General features: G+C 37.7%; 3 protein-coding genes across 3 annotated transcripts in view; 2 read left to right on the top strand and 1 right to left on the bottom strand.

The window, feature by feature from the left end:
- Positions 1 to 342: 342 nt before the first annotated feature.
- The window catches only part of LOC109424267 (sodium channel protein Nach-like), a 33,200-nt gene continuing 17,922 nt past the window's right edge, over positions 343 to 15,620 (top strand). Inside the window, exons 1-4 of the mRNA XM_029879417.2 lie at positions 343 to 1,040; positions 1,335 to 1,403; positions 1,468 to 1,568; positions 1,631 to 1,692. Coding sequence (XP_029735277.2) covers positions 386 to 1,040; positions 1,335 to 1,403; positions 1,468 to 1,568; positions 1,631 to 1,692 — 887 coding nt within the window. The 5' untranslated portion in view covers positions 343 to 385. The remainder of the gene's footprint in view (positions 1,041 to 1,334; positions 1,404 to 1,467; positions 1,569 to 1,630; positions 1,693 to 15,620) is intronic.
- Positions 7,314 to 8,472, top strand: LOC115270174 (nucleosome-remodeling factor subunit NURF301-like). The gene has a single exon (XM_029879418.2). The coding sequence runs from the start codon at positions 7,770 to 7,772 to the stop codon at positions 8,217 to 8,219; it is 450 nt and encodes a 149-aa protein (XP_029735278.2). The 5' UTR covers positions 7,314 to 7,769; the 3' UTR covers positions 8,220 to 8,472.
- Positions 14,584 to 15,620, bottom strand: part of LOC109424263 (ninjurin-A-like) — a 233,772-nt gene continuing 232,735 nt past the window's right edge. The window contains exon 3 of the transcript XR_009997804.1: positions 14,584 to 14,836. The gene's annotated coding sequence lies outside the window, so the exon portion shown is untranslated. The remainder of the gene's footprint in view (positions 14,837 to 15,620) is intronic.

Raw genomic sequence — 15,620 nt, forward strand, 5'->3', positions numbered from 1 at the left:
ATTAGAAGAATAAATCTCAGCAAATGCGTTTTTTTCACTTATGCTAACTTTGGCCTAACTTAAATTAACCATACAATGATCAAAGACAGCATACAAAATGACTGTCTGCTAATTTGTGTATGTATCAAAAATTTGTTTTTGCGACACAGTTTGCTCTCCGGGCTCTTGCGAGCTTGCTGTTTCCGTTTCTCTTTGTATCATTCCACGTTCTGCCGGGTTCCATGCTGCAGCATTATTGCCTGCGCAGCGTTCTTTTCCTCCAAAATCACACTGTACGCCTCGTTGAACCAGTCGGTGATCAAACTCTCTTACCACACTCCTGCCTTCCCTTTTCAGAACAACACTCGGCCTCTCACGTCACGAAGGGAACGACCTGCTCGCGGCAATGGCTAGCTTGGTAAGCTACGAGCCCACCAATACTTCGTCTGATAATGAGTCGAAACTAGGACAACTTGGATATTCGCCTGCGAAAATGCTTCTGGAGCTGAATCAACCCTGCGAGTCGCTCATCAAACATTGCTACTGGTTGGGTTCGGAGGTTTCCTGTGCAAAGTTTTTTCACGTGACGAAAACCCACGTTGGATTTTGCTGTTCGTTCAATGCCGATAAGGCCATGCACGTGGACTACAAGGCTCCAGCACGTCCAGTTCCGTCGTCCAATATACGACTTTCCGGGGCCGGTAAGCACGTCGGTTTGTCTGTTATGGTGGATATCGCTCCGGATAGGTATATGGCGCCTACGAAGTCCTATTATGGAGCCGAAATATTTGTGCATAGTCCCAACGATTTCCCGGCAGATTCCGATTTTGAAGATACGTTACAGCCCGGATGGGATGTCGATTTTTGTGTAACGCCGATCCCAATCGAGAGCAGTCCTTCGTTGGAGCGTGTTCCATTGTCGCAGCGAAAGTGTTTCATGCCGAATGAAGGTATATTGCAATCAAACAATACGTTTAGCTTGAACCTGTGCATGTCGGAGTGTCGACTGCGGACTATTATCAAGCTGTGCAGCTGTGTGCCGTTTTATTACGTAGATTTCAGTAAGTATAAAAAACAACACCTCTATCAGCTTGATAATAAAAACCCAACCAATATTTTTTTCAATATTGGGAGAGTCACTAAACATCGTAAATCACTGCGAATGTCATGTTTTTCTGCTCATTTGAAATTTTCATGAACTTGTGAAAGAAACACTGCGGATTTGTAAAGCTTGTCGGTAATGAAAATGAAGATTGCGTTTATGGTTGCGTCGTTAACGCAGTTAGTGAATATCGGCTCATTGATGCGTGACTGCACTAATTATGCATTTCATAGAACTTTCCTTCATATTTCAGATATAACAGAAATGAAAGGAGTTGAAACTTGTACACTGAGGAACGTAAACTGCTTAAGACATTTCAGAAGTATGATAGAAAAAATACCATGTGTTTATCACTACAATCAATATTTTTCGTTTTTTTTTTGAAGAATATTTTTACAGTTTGAAACCTCCGAAAGAAATGTCAACTGACAACTTTAGCTTTGACTTAGGAATGGATTGCAACTGTAAGCCGTCGTGTACTTTTCTGGTATGAGATGATAGTGTAAGAATCTTATTCAATGATACTTGAGATGTTTTGTATAATTCTAGAATTACAATGTGCAGAGTATTTCCAGTAAACGTATGGGAGGCCCTTTTACTTCATCTTACTTGTAAGTATATATGTATGCTCGTCACATAATAGGGTAGGTCTTGTGATCGCATAAACCAGGAACCATTCTGTTTAATTAAAAAAACTAAAAAAATGTGTATGCATCCCTGCGATAAGCACAGCACATGGAATAGATTCTATGACATTTCTCGGAAAATCATTTTCCGGGAAGACATTTCCCGGAAAACATTTCCCGGAATGACCCATTTCCCGGAAACCCACTTTCCGGAATGGAACATTTCCCGGAAAACTGTATTCGCTATTCCCAGACTCATTAAATTTCAACATTTTTATGAAATGCAAAATAATTGTCTCATTTTGGTTGGTATTCATTGAAGAATTTAAGCAGGGCTTTCAGCGTTATTTCCAAATCTTCGAGAAAACATTAAAAAATATTAGCAGTTATGATGCCAACATTTTTATCACTACAGTTTGAATGAACAGCCATTGTTAAATGAAGGAATAATTTCAATGATAATTCTGGCAGCTATAATTCCAAAAGATAACATTCAAAAGTATAGCCTAAACACAAAAGAAAGGAATAATATCTGAATGGTAGCAGATGCATTTTTCGCATAGTTTATAACCAGTATACTCTTGGTTTAAAGTTTCCATACTATTTGCGAGCTCTATAGGTGGGTTGCAGATTGATCAATATTAGCTCAAGCAATGAAAAAGTCGGCTCGTCCTTCGACAACACCTCTGAAACCTACACATCAGACGCGAACAAAACAAAAATAAAACGTTGAAATGAAAATTTTCAAAAATGGGAAAGTCAAAACTTGAATGACTCATTCAAAGAAGAGTACATATACTGTATTAAATTTATCTGTAGCTTTCACTTTATACCCTCTTATTGTTTCTCTCATATGTTCATTGCCTTCTTGACACTAAACCTTAAAACTGTAAATGACAAGAGGCCAACTTCAACTTTTTGCCTAATGACTCATTTGGTTTAAGGGCGATTTGCACAACTACACTTGAGATGTAGCTGTCAGTAAGGGCCTTTCAAATGACATCTGAGGTAATGGTGTAGCTTATTAGGCTGAAAATACATTTGGCCACATTATTACTACGCCAAATGGTCATTAGGCTAGATTGAAACAAAAGCGATCGATAAACAGGCCTCGAAAGAACAGCCTATTACTAGAAGAAGGGAAAATCTGATAAGATGCAAATGACAGTTTGGCAATTAAATAACTCTGCAACAGTCTAACTTGAAAGAAAAACACATTTTCAAGAGTAGGAAAAATATCAGATATAGTTAATAGTTTGGCCACCAATCAAATACGCAACGTTGTAACTAGAAAGAACAGCCTATTGGATAAAGAAGGGCAAATCTCCTATATAGAAAGCAGCAAGTGCCAATAAAACACATGTTGGTTACCATGTGTGTTATTGGCACGTGCTGCTTTCTATATAGGAGATATGCCCTTTTTTATTTAAAAGGTTGTTCTATCTAGTTACAACATTGCATAATTGATTGGCGGCCAAACTATTAACTCTATCTGCTATTTTTCCTTCTCTTAAAAATGTGTTGTTCTTTCAGGTCGAAAGAACAACCCATTTTTTAAGAAGGAAAAACAAAAGATGGAATTAATAAATTGGGTGCGAATCAATTCTCTAACGTTACATCGTAAATGTAAATTGAAGAAGGGAAAATCTCTTATGCAGTTAACAGTCTCTCTCTCTCTTCTTGGCGTAACGTCCTCACTGGGACAAAGCCTGCTTCTCAGCTTAGTGTTCTATGAGCACTTCCACAGTTATTAACTGAGAGCTTCCTCTGCCAATGACCATTTTGCATGTGTATATCGTGTGGCAGGCACGAAGATACTCTCTGCCCAAGGAAGTCAAGTAAATTTCCTTTACGAAAAGATCCTGGACCGACCGGGAATCGAACCCGTCACCCTCAGCATGGTCATGCTGAATACCCGTGCGTTTACCGCCTCGGCTATATGGGCCCTATAACAGTTAACAGTGTTCAACTATAAAAATGCACCTAGAACAGCCTTTGACGAAAAGGAAAAACAATTTGTTATTGAAAAGCCAGTCAAAATATATCCATTTGGCTCAACGATGCTGGCTCTACTTTGTTAAGTGAACTGAAACGAGAATTTGAGTTCCATTCATATATTAAGTTCTACAATCTTGAAAAAAAAAATGTTTTAGGGCTCGATTTTCTACTGATAAAATTAGTCGTAATAAGAAACAAAAAAACCAGATCATGTTTAAAGATTCTAAAATATCTTCTGAGGTCTCTGGTTTTCCTAGAATTGCCTTCCGGAAAACGGGGCATTCCGAGAACTGGAGCATTCCGGAAAATGGTTTTCCGGGAAATGGGTTATTCCGGAAAATGTCTTTCCGGGAAATGGGGTATCCGGGAAATGATTTCCGGGAAATGTCTTTCCGGGAAATAGTATAGGACCCATTGAATATAGTCTGGAAAAACATACCTTTTGCATTGTAGGGAGAATCGGGTTAATACGTGTCACCAAGATAAAACGACCCATCACAATATCTCCCTGGTAATGTAATTTTGCATATGATATGTTAATACTAATCGATAGCATTTTTAATTTTCTATCTTCTCAATCAATAAAACTTGAAATTTAATTATCTAATAAATATTAAAATTGAAAAACGATTTTAGCCATTTCTGTTGTAAGAATGCGAAAACTTTTTTCGCAGATTTGGAGGTCAAAATGGAACCAAGTCGCAAAACTTGATATGAAAATCTCTTTGCTCACTCGCGAAATTTATGATCTGCGCGGAAAAAGTACCGCTTTAAGTGTAAAAACGCGTATTTTATGGCCTAAAACCGCGAATACTCTTGGGGCAAAATGCGCCAGCCTTTGCCGTAACTCCAAAACAGCCAGCCGTTGGCGTTTGAATTATGACACAAGGACTTGAAATACTCAAATCGAACGCCAGAATTTTTTTGACGGTTAACTTGAAATTGATTATTAATAGCAAAATGCAAGAAAATAAGTTTTCCCATACAAATTGTAATAGCAATGCAGAGCACGGGGCACATAAAAATTTAGCACAGTTGTTTTGGACGCTAGAAGGGACCGAAAATGCTGCTTTTCAAAAAAATGGATCATGCTGATTCAGCCGATTGCATATGCAAAGAGGATTCTTTTTTTTCAAATAGGTAGAAAACCTTAACTTTATAACATTTATTCCACATTTGAAGCACATGGTTTGAGATGCTAAAAAACACTGTTCATATATTTCAATGAAGGCATTGTACACAAATTACGTTACGCTATAGGGGGAGGGGACGTCTGGGGTTGCATTACGATCCATAAAAATTAATTATTATTATTATTTCTTTATTAGTGAAGTTTTCAGCCACAGGCTGGTTTACCTCCTAAAATAAAAATTAAGGTTTTCATACAAAAAGCATGGGCTTACATGGGGGAGGGAATTGGTTCGAAGTAGCTCGTGAATAATCAATTATTACTAACCCAAAGTCGAAACTGTTTGATAATAGAGCTTCACCAGAGTTGCAGTGTTTACCGACTCGAAGCTACCGTTCGAAAATCGCAATGCATGGCTTAAAAATCTTAAAACTCTTGGTGTACGATGTTAATCCCATTATTTTCAAGTTGGGTCAAACTTATGTCGCATGCATTGTTTTGTCGCAACAAATACAGGTTGCGACATTGTCATTATTGTTGCGCGATGGTTGAATTTTGATTCACTGGATAATACGAAAAAGCGTGACGGATGGGACCGAAGAGGATCAGAAATGCCAGAAAAATGATGGACGGAATTTTTGAATGTTGTCATTAAGTGCCATCTTACTCCATGGCAGATGGCCTTTTTGCCAGGGGAATGACGAAGGGCCAGAATCAGCGTCCCAGCATTTGATTCAACATGGCGTCCAATGTTTTTATTTTTATTGCTTTGTTCATGGCATAAATGCGCTTAAAACATCTACACACCTTCTCTGCTACATATAATATCGTGCAAAGTGATAAACAAAGAAAAATAATCATCAAAAGCATCAATTACGTTTAAAATGTGTAATTTCCGAAATAAACACTCGCAACACCCGAAAATCAGGAACAAGTTAGGGTAAACCGATTAGAAAGTGGGTACCAAAACACGACGTACCAAAAACGATGATGGATAAGGCGGCGATGTAACGAGTTTGACAGCTGTGTCACCCCACTGCTTTTTGCACCACTTCCGTTTAACAAACCAACTTTTAAAACCGCTAAAAATCGATGAAAATGCATTTGCTTTGTGAATATTTCTGCTCAAGTAGGGGGATTAGGGGCATAATGGACACCCTAAGCAAATGAGTACGTTAGGCCTGTATAACAGAGTAAAACTTAACATATTATCAGTTGACTTACAACTTTAACTTGTTTCCTACGTCTTCCAATCATATAGGGGGATTAGGGGCATAATGGACACCCGGGGCGAAATGAACACCCCTGTTTTTGCCGAAACCGTTGACTTTTATGTAAAACGTTTAATGCATAAGTGTAAAGGAACAAGTCATTGTTCTATTTTTCAAAAGTACCATTTATATTTCTTCAAAATAACCAAAATATCATTGAAATTGAAGCATGTTTTTCATATGGTGGAATTCTTATAATTTCGAAGCAACAGCAAATAAGGTATTACGAGTGTTTGAGTGTGTCCAGTGAATTGTTAGCTTATCTACATGTATACGCAGATTCAGCCATGGATGAAGTATTATATTTTTGATGAGAACTTACTGAAAATAGCTATTTCAATGTTGTACTCGATTCGGGGCGAAATGAACACTGGCAATTATGAATGGATGTACGCGCGTTGCATACTGTTGGGCGTTTTAGCGAGTTTGGAAAAAATCAATCCGATTATTTTAGCCTAAAATTTATTTTATTAACTATGAAGTTATGTAAACTCGTCTAAGATGGAGTATTATATCTGTGGTATTGATCTCCATAGGCAAATTACTTAACTGGTCGATATTCTCAAAGATACAGCATAAAATATGCAGGGGTGTCCATTATGCCCCGATGGGTGTCCATTTCGCCCCGTACCTTTCCTGTCAGCTTCAAAAAACACACGGTTTTCAATTCATTATTTCTTCTCAATAATGACATTCTACCAGCTGTAAATGATTGAAATACGTACGAAACAAGTTAAAGTTGTAAGCTAACTGATAATATATTAAGTTTTTGTCTGTTATACAGGCCTAACATACTCATTTGCTTAGGGTGTCCATTATGCCCCTAATCCCCCTACTTCATCCATTGCTGAATCTTCGTACACATGTAGGTGAGGAAACATTTCACTTGTTTTTATGGTGGACACACTCCAACACTCATAATACCTTATTTGATGCTGCTTCGAAATTATAAGAATTACACCATATGAAAAACATATTTCACTTTCAAAGATATTTTGGTTATTTTGGAGCAAAATATATGGTGCTTGATGAGAATTGAATTCGATCTTAGTTTTTGAATGTATCGTAAACCCTAGTGAACTATAAAGAAAGCGATCATTTTGTGCGCGTGTGTGATTCCACAGTTTGACCGATGTCCACATACAGGTAGTGGTCACCGCACTGAACTTGTATATAGCGTATATTGTACATAGTAGAGTACGAAGAGTCAGTTGAAAATATATCGTCGAAGTGATAACCCGCACTGTAGTTCCTATGTCGGTCGGTCGGTCGCGAGTGAAATAAATTTCAATAGCCAGAGTCGAACCAAATTTTTCTGGCGCTCATCCGAAAGAGGTTGTTGCGAAACCCGTATCGTGCTATCCGTAGTGGCTTAAAAGCAACAACTTGAAACAGTGCAAGTGACCAAAGCCCCAGATCGCTAATTAGGTGGTCCTAAGATAGTGATCATCCATCCATGCGTGCCAGTAACAAACACGACATCGTGACCAGCGCAGCGCAGTATCCCGTCATCACCGTGAATTGATCCTTCTGGGCCGTCTGCTACCAGACGGAAGAAAATCCTTCAACGAGCAAAGGGTAAGCCCCATCATTTGGTGGTCCTTCGAGCCGGACAGCAAGGTCCGGAATCGAGCGACAAGGAGGACGCTTTCGGGTCGACCAACATGTACCAGGCAATTCAACCGTCCCAGCACCAGATCATAACCGCAAAGTCTCCTCTATTGGCGCCAGTGTGTGTCAAATACGGGGGTGAAGCAAGGAATGCCCAGCGAGTGCTAATTCGACCCTTGGGAAACAATCAGGCCCAGATCGTGGCCCGCATAAAAACCCAACCCGATGGCACCACTCAAGTCATACCATTAGTAAATCCTCATCGTGCTCCAATTGAGCCCCAACCTATTCAACAAGGGGATCAAGCTGCTTCGACTCAGCAAGGAACCACTCAGAGAGTTCTACATCAACCCGTTTCTGCCACCTCCGTCCACGACACGTTAACCACTCCTGGAGGATCTCAAAAAATATTCCACCAGCAGCAGCCTTCAGATGCGGCCATTAGGAGCATCACCCCCAAACGAATTTGTATCCAGAAAGGTCCGGGATCGAACGGCAAGTAGGACGTTTTCGAGCCGACCAACACCTACCAGGCAAGTCAACCGTCCCAGCCCCAGATCATAGCTGCACAGCCTCCACTAGTAGTGCCAGTACAAATCCAACACGGAAGTGAAGCAACGAATGCCGCGATAATTGCTGATGGCAACCTGATGAGCCATGTCCAGTAGGGTGCCAATGGAACGTATGGGAAAAAATTGACCATCTAATTTCAAAAACGGGTAGTGCTCAAAAGTTTCGTCTCCTCAAGAAAAGTCTCCATGCAAAATTTCAGCTCAATCGGACTTCGCTAAGGGGTGGCCCAAAGCGGTCAAAGTTTGGCTGTTTTGAAACACGAAAAAAATTAATGAAAATTTCGAAATCGAATTTTTTTTTGATGCCAAATGCCTTAAAAGTGCATGAAACGTCGAGATCTGGCGTTATCTCAAAAAATTTTATTTGGAAAAAAATTGACTTTTTGGACTTTTTTTTTTGAGTTGGGGGAGTGAAATGAATTTGAAATGGAGGATTTGAATTTATTTGCTGAAATATTCATAGCAATAGTACTGGAACATGTCTTATATCATCGTTGGCAACTGCTAGCATATTATATATCATATATCGTTAGGGTGGTTCACTTATTTTGCATTAGGGTGGTCCTTTTTGTAGAAAAATTTGAAAAATAAGATAATAGTTCAAAAAAATCTCTTATATAACTGTAAGTCATTTTCAATGTTGAATATATATATATAATATTTCATTAGTGTGGAAAAGTGTTTATTGGCATTTAACACTTTGTTAAGATATTCCTAGACCAACATGTGGAAAGGGCGTAACAATCATTGCGAATTTCTGCTTCTCCTGTCCAGCCCGGGCGTATCCCCAATTATTCATGAAATATTTTATTTTCTTTTTTTAAATTGGTCGGCGTTAAGTCAGAGAGGACCATGTGTCTTTTACTTAATTTCTAGAAAAACGACTTTAAAGTTTGCAACTCTATAAGTTTTGAGTTTTTCAACAAATGTTCTTGAATTTATGCCATAAATCGTAATAACTATTCATCACAACATCGCTCTGTATTGATCGCGAAAAAAACGTAAAATAAAGCTTGAAACCGAGAAATTGCTTAGTAATTGATTGTACTTAGTCCACTCTGACTGAACGGCTTTTGTAAAATCTTCAACCAACTACAGTTTACACTTATGTTTTTACATATTTGATGAAAAAAATAATGCACAAGTAGAACAACAGTTAACAGGAGTAGTGTATAATGTGAGCAAGAAGTTTGCAATTGGTTATTTCTGTTATTTATTACACTGTTGATTACCATTTTCAATTTTTATGTTCAGTCAGAGTGGACCAAGTACAACAGTTCTATATCACATGAAGGGTAGTCAATTAATGAGCTATTTAAGCATTCTCAACTTCAACATTCAATAGCTACAACTTTTGAATGTATTCTCATAGTTCGGTACGTTTTTGAAATATTGGAGTTACACAGTTCATAATAATTTATTCAGAGGACTGGCATTTTTCAAAAATTCGTTCAGACAGAGTGAACCAAGTACACAATTCTTAAATAATCGGTAAAATCAATTTCTTCATGAAACGGGTATTGGTACATTTCATAATGATGCCCAACAGCTACTAAACAAACATATTTTGATTTGGAAAGGATTACAAAGAATAAGGTAATCTCAACTATTTTTCTTAGAGACACGTGGTCCACTCTGTCTGCACGCGAAATGCCATAATATGCTTCAACACGATGATCTGTAAAATACGTTATTGACCATAATAAAATGGAATTTCACGTGCTTTCTTGATCAATAATTATCAGAAAATGCGTTAGGGAGTTATACGATTTAGAAACGTATCACATTTTGATGATAAACTATTTTATTTATTGGATTTTAACCAATACATATTTTTCAACTCTCTTGACATCAAGCATATGGTCCACACTGACGGCACACTATTATCGATTTTTGCCGTTCAATCAAAAGAAAATTGTGCTATAACTCTCGTTAATAGTAACATTAAGAAAATTGGGTGAATGTTTCAAGTAGCTAAAGTAATTCTTAATCGAATGCCCTAAAAATTTAATTTTCGTCAATTTTGTTACTTGGTCCCCTCTGACTTAACGCCGACCAATTTTGAATCTGTTTATTTTTTTGGTGCTTCACTTATTTTGCATAAGGGTGGTCCTTTTTGTAGAAAAATAAATGAAAAAAACGATAATAGTTTTTGTATTTGTATTGTATTTTCCGTTAGGGTTGCTTTTTTTTGGAAATTAAGATCAAAAAATACTTCCAGAAAATTCAACCACGTAATATTTTTCGTATAGCTTCAAGCCTTGATTTCCTACAAATCTTTCGGTGACTTATCTATAATGAGATTATTATCTCTCCTCTCGTTCTATTTCATTAATCACATAGTGATTAAAACCGATTTCTATCTACAGAATTAAATATTGTGGTACGGACTACTAAAGAGATTAATTTACTAGAGAGGTTCATCTCATTGTAAGGTTTTGAAAAGTTTTGTGAGACTAAATTCAAAAATTCGAGTAAACATTTATTCAGCTGTTCCTATGAGAAAGAAGAGTTTAGTTTGAAGAGTAAACTGTTTTTTGAACCCCTAAGATGGGGGAGTTTTTCATTAATGCGGTATTTGCAGATATAATTTACTTTTGCAATGATCATGAATGTCCGTACTTAGCGGATGAAATTTATGCTCGCAGTTCCGCACGGAGCGTTAAAATTCACCCGAGTGAAATTCTCTCCGTGTGCTCAGTGTGGTACTGCGGTGCGGTTTTTTGACAGTTCGAAAAGACATTTAAATTATTTCAACATCCATCAATCAGTTAAGATTGGAAGATTTAATAAATACGATGATTTCGGTGGTGCAAATCAATAGAGCATAATTTTCATACGCTTAGTGCGAACAAGCCTGGTCGTAGTTAAAGGGAATATTTGGCATAAATCGTTAGTTTACATGTTAATCGACCAATTTACACTTTGATTGCTTTAAAAAATAATTTCCATGCTTAATGGCTTTCAGTCAAAAAAGCCCAAAATCACATATTTTGCCCTATAAATTGAGGTATAGCTCAAAATCCTGACGTGCTGGAGCAAATCTGAGCCCGGATTCGGATTCAGCGACCCAAAAACTGTCAGAGACACATAAGTTTGCTTTTGAGACAGACCAAAATTTAGCTGACTGCCTTGTACAAATGAGTGCAGTTCAAGTGTAGAAATGTCGTTTGATTCGATTATGGATTTACCAGATACATTTTTTGATTATATGATATCAAAATATGGCTGAAAAGATATTGCGATTACTATCCAAAAACTGCAGATGTTTCAAGAACCCTTTATGTACTGCTTTGACAACTTCTTCGTCAACAGCCTTGTAGATTTTGAGCAATCCTATCAAACATGTTTGTGCCTATGAACTTCAGACGTTACGTATGTCGAACATACCATTTCGGTTGGTTATCCGAAAAACATCAACATTCGAGGAGAAGAACCAGCCATAGGCTGAAAATCTCGATAATAAAGATATATAAAAAAAAATCAACACTCGAGTTGATTTTATCAAATTAAGGTCATTGTTTACAGAAATTGCAGCACACGAAGACAGAAACCAGTTTTTCAATATATTTTTACAATGAATACGATAAATCGTGCTAACTTTTGTTGAGCTGGCTTAGGTAACGCAAACGTGTGTCAGTAAAGGAACATTTTTAGTGAATAAATATTTTTTCCCATCTATCTCGTATTAAGTATGGAAAGCAGTGATCATAGAGGTCTTTCTTTTGTCATCGTGTGTTTAATTCCAACGTTAAATTATTGTATGTTTTTGTATCACGTTAGAGTTTAGGTTCACTCACCACTTCGGTATGCAATATGGTAATCTTGAAGCTAAGGTATATTTTGTTTAGATAGATAGAAAGCAACCTACTGTTGTTCTTTCCCCAGTAACGTAACTGTGTTTTCGGAAATGAAGCTGCCCAAGGCCAAGAATCTTTTTAGAAAAGATAAACAAAAAACTTTTGTTGCACATCATCATCGCCTATCAAGCTGTCATAATTTGGATACGTTTAAAATCAGTTTATTATTCCTTATTTTAAACCATAATCAGGCTTGTCCGCACTGAGCGTATGAAAATTCTGCTCTTTGCATTTACACCATCAAGCACATCATAAATTAGAAATCTTTTTATCTTATCAGGTAGAAGGATGTTGAAATATTGTAAATGTCATTTCGAACTGTCAAAAAACTGCACCGCAGCGCCGCACGGGCCGTTCAAAGTGAAATTCACTAGAGTGTTTTCACCCGGGTGAAAATCTCTTTGCGCGCTCCGTGTGGCTCTGCGGTGCGGTTTTTTGACAGTTCGAAATGACATTTACAATATTTCAACATCCTTCTATCTGATAAGATGAAAAGATTTCTAATATATGATGTGCTTGATGGTGTAAATCCAAAGAGCAGAATTTTCATGCGCTCAGTGCGGACAAGCCTGACCAAAATAACAATCTGGACCAACATTTGTGTTGCGGAACAACCATTGCAAACGCTTACTTTTCTCGTCCATCCTGGGCGTATCTCAATATTTTATGCAAACTTTTCCCATTAACAGATAGAGGAGAGTCAGCTCTATCTGTTACTGGAAAAAGAATCCAGGGACATGAGAAGCAGAAATTGGCAATGGTTGTTACGTCCTTTCCACATGTTGGTCTAGGAATATCTTAACAAAGTGTTACATGCCAATAAAGGATCATGATTTTAAACTATACAAAAATATGAGTGGTAAATTTTCTGGAAATATTTTTTTGTTCTTAATTTCCATCTCAAAAGAACCACCCTAATTAAAAATAAATGAGCCACCCTAATGAAATATTATACATATATATTCAACATTCAAAATGACTTACAGTTATATAAGAGATTTTTTAAAACTTTTATCTTATTTTTTAAATTTTTCTACAAAAAGGACCACCCTAATGCAAAATAAGTGAACCACCCTAACGATATATGATATATAATATGCTAGCAGTTGCCAACGATGATATAAGACATGTTCCAGTACTATTGCTATGAATATTTCAGCAAATAAATTCAAATCCTCCATTTCAAATTCATTTCACTCCCCCAACTCAAAAATTTTCCAAGTCCAAAAAGTCAATTTTTTTCCAAAAAATTTTTTTTGAGATAACACAAGATCTCGACGTTTCATGCACTTTTTAGGCATTTGGCATCAAAAAAAAAATTTCGATTTCGAAATTTTCATTTCTACCTTGGGATATTTTTCGTGTTTCAAAACAGCCAAACTTTGACCGCTTTGGGCCACCCCATAGCGAAGTCCGATTGAGCTGAAATTTTGCATGGGGACTTTTTTTGAGGAGACGAAACTGAGCACTACCCGTTTTTGAAATTCGAAAATTCGATTTTCATTGGCACCCTATGTCCAGGTTAGCTGTGTACCATGCAGACGACTCGTTGGACAGAGGAGCTCAGAGGTGGGAGGAACCATTGTAGAAACAATATTTTCTATATAAATAGGAAAACGAAAACAAGTGTTTTCTATCGTTGTAAAGAAAGATCGGCATGTCGAGCCCGATTTGTTGTAAGGTATATCCTTTGGCCTTCATGCCAACGGAAACATCATCCGTTAACGCTGCTGGGTACGTCGCAATCATCAATAAGGAGATAATTCCAAATGTCACAATTACATCCACCGTGACAGATTTTGAGCAGGCGCTCATGATTGCCTGCCACACAGTATTTCCAGCTGCGGCCCAACAAGGATGCTTGTTCCATTTCAAGCAGGCCATAAAACGGTTCATTGTTACTTCACTCAAAATCCAACCGAGCGATGCCCAGTACGCCGAGTATCGCTTGGCGATGCAGCTTGCGCATCTTCCGGCGGATAAAATTCCTGCAGGAATAAACGCAATTATACAGCATTGCGTTTGTTTGATAAATTGAAGCATGACTTGTTCCTTTACACTTATGCATTAAAAGTTTTACATAAAAGTCAACGGTTTCGGCAAAAACAGGGGTGTCCATTTCGCCCCGGGTGTCCATTATGCCCCTAATCCCCCTATCAAGCAAATATTGTATAGTTGCTATAACCACTTTGAATGCCTGACAAATGAGACTATTTGTCGTTGAAAACGATAAAAGTTCAAAAAATGGCATCTCACACGACCTTACCCATTTGATAGTCATCGTTTGATTTGAAAATTCACCTCACCAGTAGCTCGACACATTCATTCCAATTGGAAACCAGATGCGTGTTTGTATATACACACTCAGTTGAGCTCGGCTAATTTCCATTCTTTTGCCGAGATCCGCACAGCCGAGCGTTCGGCAATCGCAGTTAAGGGCGGACGGGACGATCGGGGAAATATCCGCCATTGCTCTGTTGCTACTAAGATGGTAATCTCAGATTCTACTTCATATTTTGCAACAAAACCCTATCACTGTGTATGCTCACTTGGAGTGCATATGCTGATTGTTTTTCAGCATCTTCAGTGCGATAGAACTCGAGATTACCATCTTCAAAATCGCGAGGCAAATTGTTAGAAAGAGAGGCAAGATAGGAAAAATAACACGGCGTCCCGTTTCACCTTAAACTGAGATATCAGCAAAAAGTAAAGTTTATTCATAGCAGCACCCATGGGTGCCGCTATCATCAAACATTAAACGTCAAGCGATTAGCCGAGATTTCAGCAAATGAACTTTAACCGAGATCCGCACAGCCGATCTCGGCATTCTGTTTTAAGTGTGTAATTAAACGCCTACCGATAGGCTACACTGTAACAGAATTAACTCATTTTCAAACTAAAGTAGAACCAAGTGGAACAGCATAAAAAAGAGTAAATTGCGTTTCCAGCGCTAGAGCGCTGGCCTAAATGCGAAAATCTCATCAGTTTTGCCATACCTATAATATTCTTGATAATGTCAAGAATATTAGAAAGATTAGGGGCATGACGGACACCCTAAGTAAATAAGTACGTTAGGCCTGTATAACAGAGAAAAACTTAACATATTATCAATTGGCTGGGCTGACAACTTTTACTTGTTATCTACATATCCCAATCATTTACAGCAGGTAGCATGTCTTTAATGTGAAGAAATAATGAATTGTAAATCGTGTCTCTTTTAAGGCTGGCAGGAATTGTACGGGGTATATGAACAACCTGGCATATTTTCTGCTTACCGTAAAATGGGGTAACTTTGATAGTTTTTCAGCGAATTTTCTCAATATTTTTACATGTAATAGTATTTCCCAGAGTTTTATATTTTTAAAACAAGTACTGGGGTATCAGTTATCAATTGCAATTAAAAGATTCGATAATCTGAAATATTTTGGGTAACTTTTAGTTTTTCATATAACCAGAAATCAGATTTTCATTT

This window comes from Aedes albopictus, chromosome 2, assembly GCF_035046485.1.
Source record: "Aedes albopictus strain Foshan chromosome 2, AalbF5, whole genome shotgun sequence".
Taxonomy (NCBI): domain Eukaryota; kingdom Metazoa; phylum Arthropoda; class Insecta; order Diptera; family Culicidae; genus Aedes; species Aedes albopictus.